Source organism: Xiphophorus maculatus, chromosome 17, assembly GCF_002775205.1.
Source record: "Xiphophorus maculatus strain JP 163 A chromosome 17, X_maculatus-5.0-male, whole genome shotgun sequence".
NCBI classification, from domain to species: Eukaryota; Metazoa; Chordata; class Actinopteri; order Cyprinodontiformes; family Poeciliidae; genus Xiphophorus; species Xiphophorus maculatus.
Genome location: NC_036459.1, coordinates 3,214,446 through 3,228,594, shown reverse-complemented (window position 1 = coordinate 3,228,594; position 14,149 = coordinate 3,214,446). Strand labels below are relative to the sequence as shown.

General features: G+C 38.5%; 1 protein-coding gene across 1 annotated transcript in view; it reads right to left on the bottom strand.

Annotated features, from left to right (window-relative positions):
- Positions 1 to 5,105: 5,105 nt before the first annotated feature.
- The window catches only part of lgr5 (leucine rich repeat containing G protein-coupled receptor 5), a 41,108-nt gene continuing 32,064 nt past the window's right edge, over positions 5,106 to 14,149 (bottom strand). The window contains exons 11-20 of the mRNA XM_023349890.1: positions 12,554 to 12,625; positions 12,320 to 12,385; positions 11,974 to 12,045; positions 10,295 to 10,366; positions 9,972 to 10,097; positions 9,745 to 9,881; positions 8,597 to 8,680; positions 7,372 to 7,615; positions 7,146 to 7,306; positions 5,106 to 6,223 (exon numbers count right to left, since the gene is read on the bottom strand). Coding sequence (XP_023205658.1) covers positions 5,529 to 6,223; positions 7,146 to 7,306; positions 7,372 to 7,615; positions 8,597 to 8,680; positions 9,745 to 9,881; positions 9,972 to 10,097; positions 10,295 to 10,366; positions 11,974 to 12,045; positions 12,320 to 12,385; positions 12,554 to 12,625 — 1,729 coding nt within the window. The 3' untranslated portion in view covers positions 5,106 to 5,528. The remainder of the gene's footprint in view (positions 6,224 to 7,145; positions 7,307 to 7,371; positions 7,616 to 8,596; positions 8,681 to 9,744; positions 9,882 to 9,971; positions 10,098 to 10,294; positions 10,367 to 11,973; positions 12,046 to 12,319; positions 12,386 to 12,553; positions 12,626 to 14,149) is intronic.

The following is a 14,149-nucleotide window of genomic DNA, read 5'->3' as shown; positions in this document are numbered from 1 at the left end:
CTTCTTCCTTCTCTTTCTGCTGACAAAAATCCTTGAAGCTTCGCTTTCAACTCATCTGGCAGAACTGGAAATAGTAAGTCCAGGGGTGTCACATTGACCCCTCGAGATCAAATTAATCAAAAACCTTAAAGAACATTTAATATTTGGTAAGTTTTCAAACATTAAACTTCTCAGTGTTAAAAAAAATCCACTTTTAGGTTTTATTTAGTGATTCATCCACATCAGTCAGTGAGTCTGACTGACAAGCTGCTGTGACTCATTCTAGCTAGATAAAGGTTTATGTTAATTCAGTTACTTATTCAGCAGCAATCATGGAGTCACTGTTCCACATCAGTACATCCTGAAATGTGTCTAAAAACTCAAAAAGGTAGAGGATGACTGAGCCAATTTTATACTTCACCAGGGGTGATCAGAAAGATTTAGTCATCAGTTGTTCTAAAGAAGTCCGATAAGGAGATGTGACTAAAATGGGGGGAACTTTGACGCAGCTTGAAACGTCAAGGCTGCGATTATCAACGTGTTACAAGTGATTTACTGCAGAACATCAACCTGCAGCTCCCAGGCATTAAGACAAGTCACCAGAGACGTTAGAATAACTGTTTGGTCAGCAGTAATGTCCATCCACCAGCCTGTATTCGGTCTCCATGGTAACCATCTGTTTAAATGGCTGATGAGTGATTGTTGCTTCCATGTTTTGTTTGCCATTAGGAGAATCCAGTCGGGTTCGGACAGCGTAGCATTGGAGCATCATTAAAAATGTATTTATTTCATTTCTTCTAATAGTGAAACTCGTATTATATCAATTAAGTACAAAGAATGAGATATTTTAAGAATTTACTTTAAGGGTCAGCCGATATGAAAGTTTGGAATCATAGCAATATCTAGTATTAATATTGCTGTTATGGCTAATAACCATAACAGCAGTGGTTACAGCAATAATATTAATATTAACAATGTTAATATTGATATTGTATTGTTTAATATTAATATTGTAATAACCAATATTATAAATATTGTCCTACCTTTTCAACATCAGGAAATAATGACCACAAGGCTGACATTGCATCTCTGCTTCAGGCCTTGTTCACATAGCCGGATATCTGGGAAAACGATACATTTTTATGCGTTTTAAACATGAAACCTCAGTTTAACATCACTAAAAACGATTATCTCTAAAAACTCCGAACAAAGCGGAAAGTTTAGAAAACGCACTATTACTTCTTTTTACAATATATTGAAGTAATGCTATTACTCAAGTACAGTTTTTGGCTAATCTAGTTATGGTAGAGGTAGCTGCATTAGCTTAGCACTTTAGCTAACCTAATCGCTAAGCAGCTAACCAAATTACTTAGTCAAAGCACGTATTTTCTCTGAACAGAACATATTTCTGGTCATATTAAAAAATAATATTAATGCGTCAATAAAACTGTAGCATAACCTAGCTAAAATGCTAACTTACCGAAACGGTTTTCTTCGACACAATGAGCGCTGAGTTACATTGGAGAGCTTATTTCTTCCCTCAAAACAAATATTTTGACTTTTTATTTAGGACATTATACCAATTTGTTCCTAATATGTCTCTCACATAGAATCTGCAGCAGCCGGACAACGTAGTTTTGCCATTAGCTGTGAACTCTGACGTTAATACGTGACACTACGGACGTATGAGCATTCAGGGAGGCCCCGAATTTAGAGTGAAAAAAGATTAGGCGAAGTTACTAAAGAAACCAAATTGGTTTATATTAAATGTAAACTTGTTTGCTAATGCTAATAAGGATAATAACAGACTCAACTATACATTTTGCAGATTTATTTACGTCACAAACTGTAACTTCAAGCTAAACTTTACAAACTACACTCCCACAAACACTCAGAGTACTTTACAAAGATTTACAAGAGGACAAGAAGAACATTTGAAGGGAAGAACCATTTTACATTTGCAGGAAACATTTAATTTGTTTATATTTTAAGTGCTGATTACAGGAAAAAGTGCAGCAGCAAACTTTTAACAGCACACATTCATAGTCATGCTTTGTGATTATTCTTTTTTTTTTATATATATTCATTTGATTGTTGCTGTGGTGACACATTAAAAAAGGGCGGAGCATAAGCTTAAACCCCGCCCTCTTATTTCATACTGGTTTGTTTTAATTTTTACAAGTGAAAGCGTTAGATATTGAAAGTACAACACTGAAGACGTGTTTTTACCAGAAACATACAGAAAAACATATGAAGACAAATTCTTTTACCAAAGTTATTGAATTTTGTTGTTACAATTAGAAAAACTGTGGGGCAATTTTTGAGGGAGGCGGAAACCATGATCCAAAATAATTTCTATCTACTTGTGTATTTAGATTGTCTGTAAAATTCAAAATAAAATTGGATGATATCAAAGAAAAACCTGCCCATATAACATTTAGGGTGAAATACACAGAAAAAGCTGAGATATAAACTAAATGAACACGATAACGAAGGAAAACTGAGAGGAAATCCAACATAAATACAAAGATAAGAATACTATAACCTGTTCAAACCCTGTAATTTATGCAATGTGTCAATAACAATATTTCAAATAGTCGTATTGCAATCGGAAGGTCATGAGTTCAATTCCCGGTCCCTCTGGTCACGTTTCTGTAATTACCTTGTGGTTACAAATAAATGGAGATTTTATGTGTTTTTTCCAGTTATAACCACTGATATTTGATGCAGACTCATCGTAATGTTACTGAATTTATCCACGCAAGTTTGTTTCAAATGAAATAACTTCTTTGTATTTTCTGATTCCCACCTGAAAAATACAGCAAAAAGGTTATGAAAATGTGATTCACCCCAAATAATAAAAAGAACTTTACTTACCAAAATACCAGCCAGTAAGTGCGGAAATAATTTGTTCATACTGGGAAAATTGCAGTTTGACAGTGAATTTATCTCTTTTTAATATATATTTTAGCAGCTCTACTGTTCAAAATATAGTTTTAAAAATCCACTTTTAATTGATTAATACTTTGTCAAAATTAATTTTTAAATGCCCAATTGTACGGAAAATTCCCACAGCTGGATTATTTTAATACTACTTAAATAAAGTAAAAGATTAGAACAAATCTTGTTTTGCAACATTTTATTCTTCAGTTAAATGAAAAGTGTGAAGTCTGAATTTCAGATAAAAAAAACTAAACTTTTCATGAAATATTTGCATTAAATTTACTCAAACTAGCAGCAAATTATTTTTTTTCATCTATTTTCATCATATTTTCAGACTACGTCCTTAAATCGCCACAACTATGGAGCACTTTACTGAAAATAAGAAATGATTTTTGTAAGTTTAATGTTTTATTTGATTATAAAGCAAAATTATGGTTATAAATCAAAGTTACTATGTTAACTAAAGCAGGTTTCACTTAAACTTCTCAGCTGTTTTTTTGATGCTGGATTAAAAATATATTGAAATACATAAAGTAGCTTTGATTTAAAAGCCAAAAAAGTTGATTTATTCAAAAGCAGATGACTCTAAAATTTCCATTAAATCACCACAAGAAGCAAAGATTAAAATTATTCCTCTAAAAATATATAACGTCGGACCATTTTTAAAAAAATAAATAAAGGAAGTAGAAAATGTTTCTCCTGCCCAAAGATTTAGCAGGAGAGGTGAGAAAATCTGAAGGTATTTTAGGTCACATTTATGTGAAACAGTGTTCACAATCACCACTTCACACGACAAACATGAAAAAGACAAGCGTTAAAAAACAACTGTAATATACATACAACAAAAACCTTGAAAAAACAGATTTCTCACAGTCTACGTAAAGGAAGATTGTCACAGTAGCGCCTATTTACAACACAAAAACAGATTATTTTTATACTTGTGACCTGAAAATGAGGCCAGAATGAGCTTAAAGATATAAACATTTCAGACTGAATGGACGGATGATTCTGCAGCTGGTTTTCTCCCCCAGGTTGACGAAATTCTCACGCAGGCTGCAGTTTTCACACTCGCTCGCAGAAACACGAGACGTTAGCGGCAACATTTGGTGGCGCGTTGCTGCAAAACCATGTTTTAAAAATGAAACCCTTCGTGATGTCTGCGACTCTCCTCTGAAACAAATGGTCTGGTCAAAACAGGAAAAAAATAGAAAAATAAGTTCAGGCTTCTCTTCTTCAGCTGCTGCTACATTTGCTGGACTTGTAGGTTTGATCTCACCTGACAACGGCTGGAAAAGCAGAGCAAAAATTCATGAAATCTGGTCCTTTAAAGTCATTTCTGGACACATTTTATGTGATTACCACATAAAAACACCAAAAAAAAAAAAAAACGACAATAAAACCTGAAAAATGTGCTTATATTCTCAGAAATCACGTCAATCAACTACTGAGACTCACTTTCACATATTTTTCTCACATTTAAATGCTTCAGATTCTCAGGATTTCATTTATCGGGAGAAGAATCACGCAAACCAACAGTGTTAGTGATGATATGCAATAAATGGAGAAAATACTACGCCATGTTAGGGCCATTATAGGAAAAAAATTTATGCCAAAAAATAAAAAAAAATGAAAAAGTTGAAATTTTGTGATAAAAAAAAAAAACTAAAATTTTTAGATTAACGTCAGAAATTTTCTACAAAAAACAGAAAATTCTGAGTTTGAAAAGTTGAACATCTGTACGAAAAAAACAAATTTTGAGATGAATTTTTTTTTAAAATCTTGAAAAAAAAATTTGGAGTTTTCTGAGTTTCAAACGTTGAAAATTTCTGACTTTTCAAATTCAGAAACTTTCCAGAATTTGTATATATTTTTACTTTTGAAACTCAAAAAGAGAATCTCGAGTTTCAAAAGCAAAAAATATATACAAATTCATTAATAACCGTCGTCATAGAAATCTGTCTCACTAAAACATGCAGGATTGTCCACCAAAGGCTGAAGTTCCCTTACTTTGATGCCCTGAAACCTTAAGGATAATCCAAATAAGCTGCTGCTGGCCACGCCCCCAACTCACTGTTTACACTCACACATCAAAATAGCTGCAAACAGATGCACAACTATACAACCGTACATCTTTAAAAAGCAGAAGTGGAGCCTCCTGCACAAACAAACAAAAATGCAGCAAATAGTTTCTGGATGGTAACTCAACAACAAAACTCTAGTCTTTTCCAGCAGCCATTGTACAGCGCATAAGCGGAACCCTAGGTGACCAGGTTGGAGCTCTGCCTGGGCTGCTAGGCAACAGGCTAGTTGCTAGGTAACGGCATAGTGCCAGTAGAATGTGAGTTAATATTAGGGAGGTTTTTGAAATGGCTCATTTTCCACACACCAAAAACATTAACTTACTGTTTTTTTAAGTGCTTTACCTGCTTTTAGAAGCAGTTCAAACCCAAATCGAAGTGTAAATGTGAATTTTGATCAACAGCTCCCCGTTAAAATGAGGCAGATTTTGAAGGTTCTGTTAGAATGAAGCAGAACCTTTGGGATCGATATTCAAGCTTTTGTCAGGTGAGACCAACAAACGCTACACGTGTGAGTTTCCTGTCCGTTTAGCGACGTTGGGCGGCCGACAGCGACGGTTGCGTCTTGCTCCTCTGCTCCTCCTCTTCCTTCACACCTTCCACAACCACCAGCGCTTGAGTCGAGTCACACGACTGCTTCTCCGCGTCCTCGTCGTACGTTGAATCCAGCGGCCGTCCTCCGGTCACGCCCCTTCTCTGTAACTTTGTCGCCACTGCGCCCCTGCAGGCGCGAGCCGCCAGCGCCGCCAGCTCTCCCCTGGCGAGCGGGTTGAAGAGGAGATAGAGAAGCGGGTTTACGCAAGCCGGAAGCGGCGTCACGAGCAGCAGGACTCCCTTCGCCGCCTCCGGCCCGGCGGCGGGGAGCCGCAGGAGGGAGGAGAAGGAGAGGAAGGCGACGGGGAGGTAGAGCAGGCAGTCGGAGAAGAGCAGCCAGGCGACGTGACGAGTCAACGGCGCGTCGTCGTCGGAGTTTGGTGGAGCTTTGCTGGCGCGGCAGTAGAGGCGAGTGTAGGAGAGCGTCATGACGAGGAAACAGAGCGAGTCGAAGAGCACCAAGGAGACCGCGAAGGCCAGGGTGGAGGAAGAGGAGGATGACGAAGGCAGCGGCAAACAGAAGGAGGAGCTGCTGTGACCGGCCATCAGCGGAGGCAGAGTGATGACGAAGCCGAGCAGGAAGCAGAGGAAGATCGACAAACGGATGAAGAGCGTCGACGAAGAACGACCTGCGGGAACAAGAGTTAAAACATGGCTCAGTTTTAAAATATGTTTCTGCATTTTTAGAAATAAAATGTCAAATAATTCAATCCTCATAATTCAATGCACTCGAAACATGATGCTACATATCTTTTATGCTTTGTATTCTAGTTTGTGTTTGATCACTGTAAAGCACTACACATTAGTTCTGCTAATGCTAACGCTAATATTATATTCAACCAAGTCCATACCCACCGTGTGTTAAAAACAAAACATGTTACAACATAATAATATATCTACAACGATTATTTAGGGCCATTGTGTACAGAAAAAAGGAGTAAATTTCCACCAAAAACTCAAAGAGCTCCAAAAGACAAAAACTTGCTATAACTCCAACGTTTTGCGACTAATTTTAAGTTTCAAAGGTCAAACATTTTCAGCTTTTTCAAGAATTTTTTTTTTACATTAATCTCAAAATTTTAGTTTTTTCTTGCAAAATTTTGACTTTTCAAACAGAAATTTCCAAGTTTTTTCTCCAAGTTGTCCAAGATTAATCTAAAAAATTACTCATTTTTTTAAATCTACAATGGCTCTTATTCGTAGTTTTACATTAAAATGTGTTACATCACTCTTACCTGCACACTTTTCACTGACGGTGTCAGATTTGAAGTTATGGAGTTTCGCTAACTTTGTTTTTGATTTTGCCTAATTGACCACTTCTACCATTAGTCAGAAAACATGGAGGGCATCAATATATTTTTCAAAATGTTTCCTGTTCTGCAGCAATGCATTCTGGGTGCAGAATAACCATTGGATAATGAAAACTTCAGGCCAGACGTCAAACCTTATTCAATTGTAAGTTTATAAAACCGCCATGTGAATTAGGATTGGTGACAGAATATTGGTTCTAAGGTTACATGGTGACAAAATGTTTGTTGACGTTTCTCTCACCGCTGCTCCTGTCAGTTTTGCTGCTCTGTGTTGCACCTGCAGCAGACAGACATCGCTCCAGAGCCGCGACGGTCAGCAGGAAGAGGGCGGTCTGAGATGCAAACACACACAGGAAGCCGCTGAGGCGACACAGGAAGCTGCTCTCCCACTTCACCCCGAACCTGCAACAGAACAGACATTAAAACCAAGGAGGAGGAAGTTAGTCAGATAATAACTGTATTCAAACCTCCAGAAGCTGCCAAACGTCCAGGCGTCCACCGCCGCCAGCCAGCCGCTCCACACTCCCATCAGGCCGTTCACCAGAGCCAGCAGGCCAACCAGGAGCTTGGGGGGCGTGACGACGCTGGCTGGAGAGAAGAAGACCGACAGGACGACGAGTCCGTTGCTGACCAATGAGATTGCAGCGATGAGCCAGACGCCGCCTCGGATCATCCAGCTGCCGAGAAGGCGGAGACACGGCCGGAACGGACCTGAGAGAGATCCAAAGATTAGCTCATTTAAAGCTGCGGTATGTCACTTTCATAAAAAATAGTTTTTACATATTAGTTTAAACTGATGCAGGATGATATGCATCAACCAATCAGAGCCAGGAGGTAGGTCTTAGTGCTGTCAATCACCCTTGGGCTCTGCTACATTGCAGCTAGATTAGCCTGTTATCAATGCTAAGGCTAGTTAGCATCGCCGCTGATGACTGTGGATAAACAGTTTTCCTGTAATGGTGATCTATTTCTCTGCCATTAAGCAGCCAGTACATTAAATTGATTGACAGCGCTAAGCCCCTCCTCCTGGCTCTGGTTGTATTTAGTGCATCTCTTTAGAAACCTATAGCAGCTCATCTGCATAATATTAAACTGTAACAACATAATGTTAAATAAGTAAAAAAGATTCTTTACAGAAGTTACAGACTGTGGCTTTAATTACAGTTTACACCCAATTATAAACTGATTTTTTTTTATGCAGTTTGTTATCCAACTCACATCTCTGTTTTCCCAGCCAGCCCTGAACACATCACCTACTCTCTCCCTGATTGGTTGACTGACTCCACTGCTAATAAAATTAGTAACTGTGGCTATAGTCTGTTGTTGGACCCCAGGACTCTGGAGTTAAGGCTCCAGGAGTTTGGATCAGTCTTCTGCCCTGCTGTCCAAAAATATCACCCTGTGTGGTTATATTTGCCTAATATTTCCTCATTTGGACACAAATTGGACTCTCATCTTGAGTCCAAGAATCTCTCTGTCCAAAACTTCCAGTTTAAGGTTCTTTAAAATTTAAGGTACCACTCATGACAAGGTCCGATTGGTCGTACAAAATCAGCCAATGGACAAATAGTATGCAAATGAGATGTGGTAACGTCATTAAGTAACTGGAAAAAGACAAAAACACTATGTATATATATTGTGTGTGTTTGTAACTTGAAACAAGTTGAAAAAAGTAAAGAGACATTTTGTTACCTGGAGTTGGGCTGCAGTGAACAGAGTGTTGAGATTTGGGTTCGTCTTCAAACTCCATCAGAAAATCGTCCCAGTCCTGGTCCACTGCACACAAACAAACGTGAAGAAAAATGCTGTTTGTAAAATAAGTAAATTACTTATTAAATGTGTTTTTGTGCTGGATAATTTTATTAAAATCAAATTTCCAAAAACAATGAAGTGAGGTCAATCAATGCTCTGTTCTAGGGCCACTTTTATTGAGAGCCTTTGTACTCAAATATATTTAATGTGTCCTATGCTCTTCAGGATGTATAAATTAAATTGATCAGTATTTTTTAGTTTGATTTATTTATTTTTGATCCATTTCAGCTTCATAGTCACAGTTACGAGGGCGAGTTAGGTCCACTGTAGACAGAAAAAAATAGAAGTACATTTCAGCCATAAAACAAAAACAGAAAGAAATTTGTAGAAAATATGGAAATTTCAGAGTTTGAAAAGTCAAAAACTTTCTAGAAAAATCACATAAATTGTGAAACTAATCTCAGAAATTTTTCAGGAAAAAAAATTGGTAAGTTTTGAGTTTCAAAACTCAGAAATCTTGGTTGAAAATTTAACAAAAATGTTTTACTTTTGAAACTTTGAAGGGTTGTTTTCTTAGAAATTTTCTGATTAAGCTCAAAAGTTCCAAGTTTCTTATGGAAATGTATAACTTTTAGCGCTCAGAATTTTTTTTGTTTTTTTATAGAAAAATCTCAAAAAAAAATTAAACTTAATCTCTGAAATTTTCCAGATTTATTTTTGGAAAGTTCTGCGTTTCAAAGGTCAAAGATTTTTGTTGAACATTTGTCAAAAAACATTTTGACTTTTGAAACTCAAAAAATGTCTGTTTTTTCCTAGAACGTTTCTGAGATTAGGTTCAAAAGTACAGAATTTTTCTTGCAAATTTAATCTAATATATTTTCCAGAAAAAAATGCAGAAAGTTTTGAGTTTCAAAAGTTGCAAATTTACTCATTTTTTTCTATCTACAACGGCCTTGATACGGCGTCGTACTCAGTTGTGTCTGTTTTGTGTTTTAAAAAATATATATTTTCACGTTACTGTCTCCCCTTTAATGTTTTCTTTTGGTTCTTTGCATCAGGAACTTTGAGGTGTTTCTTGTGGCGTTTACCTTGACTGGAAAGGAAAGGAGCGTCTCTCGCTGTAGAGTCTGCTGCCTCTTCCCTTTCCCAGGATAATCCCCCTTCTCCTCTCATCTCACAGGAGATGAAGGCACAGCACTGGAAGGCGTAGGGAAGCTCCATCACCCTGAGCACACACTTACAACTCTTAGCATTTATTCCTAGAAATTGCAGAGTAGACAGACAAAACAGGCTAATCAGAATCTAGGGACCCCACCTGACTTGTGGCAGGTCTTCTCGGGGTATTAACTCCATCAGCTGATCGTTTCCCACCAGCCGAATGTGAGTTAAACTCTGCAGACCAGTAAGAGGCAGAGAGGACAGCTGATTGGACGACAGGTCACTGCAGAAACAGAAAATGGTCCAGTTGTTCACCAAAGTATTTCCATCATCAGTAATCTGATTTTACTGCTAAATGCTATTAACAAGAGCAGTTTAACCTCCTGAGAGGGCCTGAGGCAAAATCTTCTGATTTATTAAGGATCTAAATGCATCATAGGGGTTTGTAAAAAGAGTCTCTGGTGTTGCAGAAAAACTCACAGTTTGGAGAGAGACGTCAGAGCAAAGAATGAGTTTGGCTTCACAGATGACAACCGGTTCCAGGATAAATCTCTACAAAAGGAAAGAGATAAAATATCAGCATCAATATCACACAAAGCTAACTGAATGAGGATTTATGGTTGGAACAGTTCAACAGGTGTTTGTCCTTCCCCCTGTCACAACTCAAACTCTTTCAGCTTTCTCCTAGTTTCTTTAAAATGTGATTTAAAATCAGTTGTATCTCCATTCAGGCTGCATGAAGTGAGCAGTACACAGCATCCACATGTCCTTCTGAAAAGCATACGTCTGTCCCAGGGTTGCATCATACAACTTCTCCAAGGCCACACGTTTTCTGGGGCTGCTGATTGCAACTTTAGTGGGTTGGGGTAACATCTACATCTCTTGTATCATCAGCATCATTTTTGCCTCTTGTCACTGATGGTATCCTCTTCAGCGGACACATCATCATCATCAGAACTGTCTTCTTCAGCTGCATTGTCAATATATATTTACTCCATTATCTTCAGAGTCTGTTTCTCACATCTCCATCAGACCAGCCTTCATGATCAACCACTGCCCTCAGAGCCTTCCTTCCTACAGTCTACTTATGCTGCTTCTTTAGACTTCACCTACTCCTCAAGTCTTCAAGGTGTTGGTCACTGTTTGAGTCTTCAGAGTGCTGGTAACTCCTTCAGTCCTCTTGAGCCGTGGCCACCCCCTGAGTTTTCAAAGCCCCAGTCGTTATGCCAGTTTTCTAAATGCTGGTCAATCTCTTGAGTCTTCAGAGCCCCAGTCAAGTCTTCAAGGTGTTCGAGTCACTCCTTGAATTTTTAGAGTCACTCCTCAAGTAATTAGAGCTGTGGTCACTCCTCAAGTGTTCAAGATGGCGGTCGCCCGAGGAGTGACCGCCATCTTGAACACTCCTCAAGTCCTCAGACCCATGACCACTCCTTCAGTTTTCAGTCTGTTCTGAGTGCTGGTCACTCCTCAAATCCTCAGACCTGCAGCCACTTCTTGAGTTTTTAAAGTCTGGGTCACTCTATACGTCTCCTGAGTGCTGGTCACCTGTTTCTAGTCTTTAAAGCCTCGGTCACTCCTTGCCTCTCAGCAGCCATACTTCCAATCTTCAGATCCCTGACAACTCCTCTAGTCTCCATTGCCCTGCTTTGCCCATCCTGACTCAGTCTACAACTACCACACCTTTAATCCCTTTTTTGGCAGAATGATTTGAGAATGCCCCACCTCTCCAGCCTCTTCATGAGCTCTCTCGCGTTTGTTTTTGGTTTGTTTCATTCAATACATTTAAAATTTCATTTGAAATGTTTTACAGGTATGGTGGCTGCAGAAATCTGCTTCATATTTCCTCCCCTCTGTTAACTGCCTCCATACTGATGTTTTATTTTCAGAGTATTTTATCAATTTAAAAACATTCTATTCTATAATTTGTTGCTTATTTGCATTGCTTTTCCTGAGCTGGAGAGCCTTGAATTCATTTAAGACAGACAGAGCACCAGCAGCAGTAGTTCCTCTACTCCATCACTGACTTCATGACAGCTGCTCCAACGACAAGCGGACCACCTTGATCAGCGCTTCCATTTGGAAGTACTTAAAGAGGTTTAAGTTAAGTTCATGGGTCAGGATCTGAAGACTAATTAGATCTTCACAGTGTGTGTTCTTACAGCGAGCGAAGGGTCATCAGGCCGGTGAAAGTGTTCTCCCTCAGCTCCTCTATCTCGTTATGGTGGAGATCACTGCAACACAAAGATCCGCCACAGTGTTTCCATTGCATCACTTTACATTTTTCTACTTTAAAGCATGTTCTTGGCTTCTGATTGGTCTTAAACAGACAACACTACTGCTAACTGCGCCCATGATGCACAGCTGAATGTGTTTTACTGGTTGCTAAGGTAACCAGAGACTTGATAAATGTGCTTTACAGGCCTCAGAGGTTGACAAAAGTTGTTCCTTTTGCCAAGATAAGAGAGATAAACGCCTTCATTAAAAGGAAATGAAGATAAACCTCACATCTTCTGGATGCTTTCACAGCCAGTGAAGCTCGGAAGAGTCTGGATCTTGTTATAGGAGAGGTCGCTGCAGACACAAACACAGTTTTTGCTATCAGCAGCTGTCAGGGACGTCCAACAGTCCTTAAACGCAGCAGCTTGCTGCATATTAAGGTATTCTTCAACAGGATCAGCTAAACGATGAGTGTTGGGACTATAAAGGACTGGTTGGGATGGAGATGATGAGAAGACTCACAGCAGCTGAAGGTTTGGAAGCTGCTCACACATCGAACTGGGAAGAGACGTGATCCGAGCTCCAGTGATCGTCCTAAAAGCCCAAAAGGAAATGTGTTACATCTGTTTGAGAGAGCAGGAGCTGCAGCTTTAAAGTTCTGTTCCTCAATAAACCAAATCAGCATTTTAAACCTAAAAACACAATTTATAAATGAAACATGCTGCAGTTCAAGATCCCATCTGGTCTTATTGACCAGCAGGTCTCCACACATACTGGACTGCAGCTCTTCTAACGTAAAACATGTTTTTAAGGATTTATCATCGAACTTTGGCTGCTTTTTCACTTTATCTCAGTCCTATTCTCAACTAGTCATGACAAAGTCTTGCAATCATCATCAATAGCATGAAACGATTAACTTTAGAATTACGACACTCAGCATGTCGGAGTAGTTCTGTTACATTGCATCTGATTTTATTCATATTTTTTGGTTGAGGTTCTTTTTTGAACAATTATCCCCTCTTGTTTTAGAGGCTGGGCAGCTGGAAGGGTTTTTGCGTTTACTTTTTAGTTTCGGACAGTTCGGATTAGCCTGATTAGTGTCTGAAAAAGTCAAACAGAAGCTGAACTTTGACCCCAAATCCCAGAGGAGTTTACAATGGGGCTTCATGGATGCAGGGCAGGACAGTTCAAACCAGGTTTTCCATTCGTCTTAATGAGCAAAGATCATGTCCCCTACTCTAACATCTCTCTGCTAGACTTTCTAACCAAACAGCCAGACGGATATTTGGTTATTTGGAGTGGCAAAAGCAAATGAGGTGGATTAGCAGAGTTTGCCAACAACTGATGGTATTATCTCTGCTGCCCGGATATTCAGCAACAGTCTTCAGTCAGAGGCTTCGACAGATTGGCTGAAACGCTGACTGCTACCAGAAACCCTTCCTGTCCACAGAATCAACATCCAAAGCGATTCTTTGCTTGAATGACACAAATTATGATGTCAAATTACATTTTTCTTTGGGATAAATCAAGTATTTTTGAAAAACACCAATTGTTGGTGACATCAACTAATATGTACAGTAACAATTTATATATTTAACATTTTAAAAATCTTAATTTATGTTGGGGAATCAAATTGGAAATCAGGAACCGTGTTCTTTAACGAGTATTTTTATAAATACTTTCTTCTGAAAATACTCAGAAAACATTTTGAGTCTTTACCACTAATGATTTTCAGTCCAGTCTGATCTGCAGAAATGTTTTAATTCAGCCACATTTAAGGGTTTTCCGTAATGACAGGTGAAGTGTATTCTAATAAAAGATATTTTCATTTTGTTCTATTTATTCAATTCACTCAAAACTTTTAGGTGTGACAAAAAATAAAAATAAATCTGTGAAGGACTAACACTTTTTTAGTCGATTTTCTTTTTTTTACAGTTTGCTGTTGATTAGACAAAATGATTTATAACAACATTCTGGGATCATTTAATGGAACTGGGTCAGACTGAAGGTCATTTTAAAGGCAGACAGTGGAAAATCAAGGGATGGTTTGTTTGGTTGCCGTTTGCATTTCCACCTACTGGTTACAGCTGAACACATACCACCTTCAGAAATGAGTCT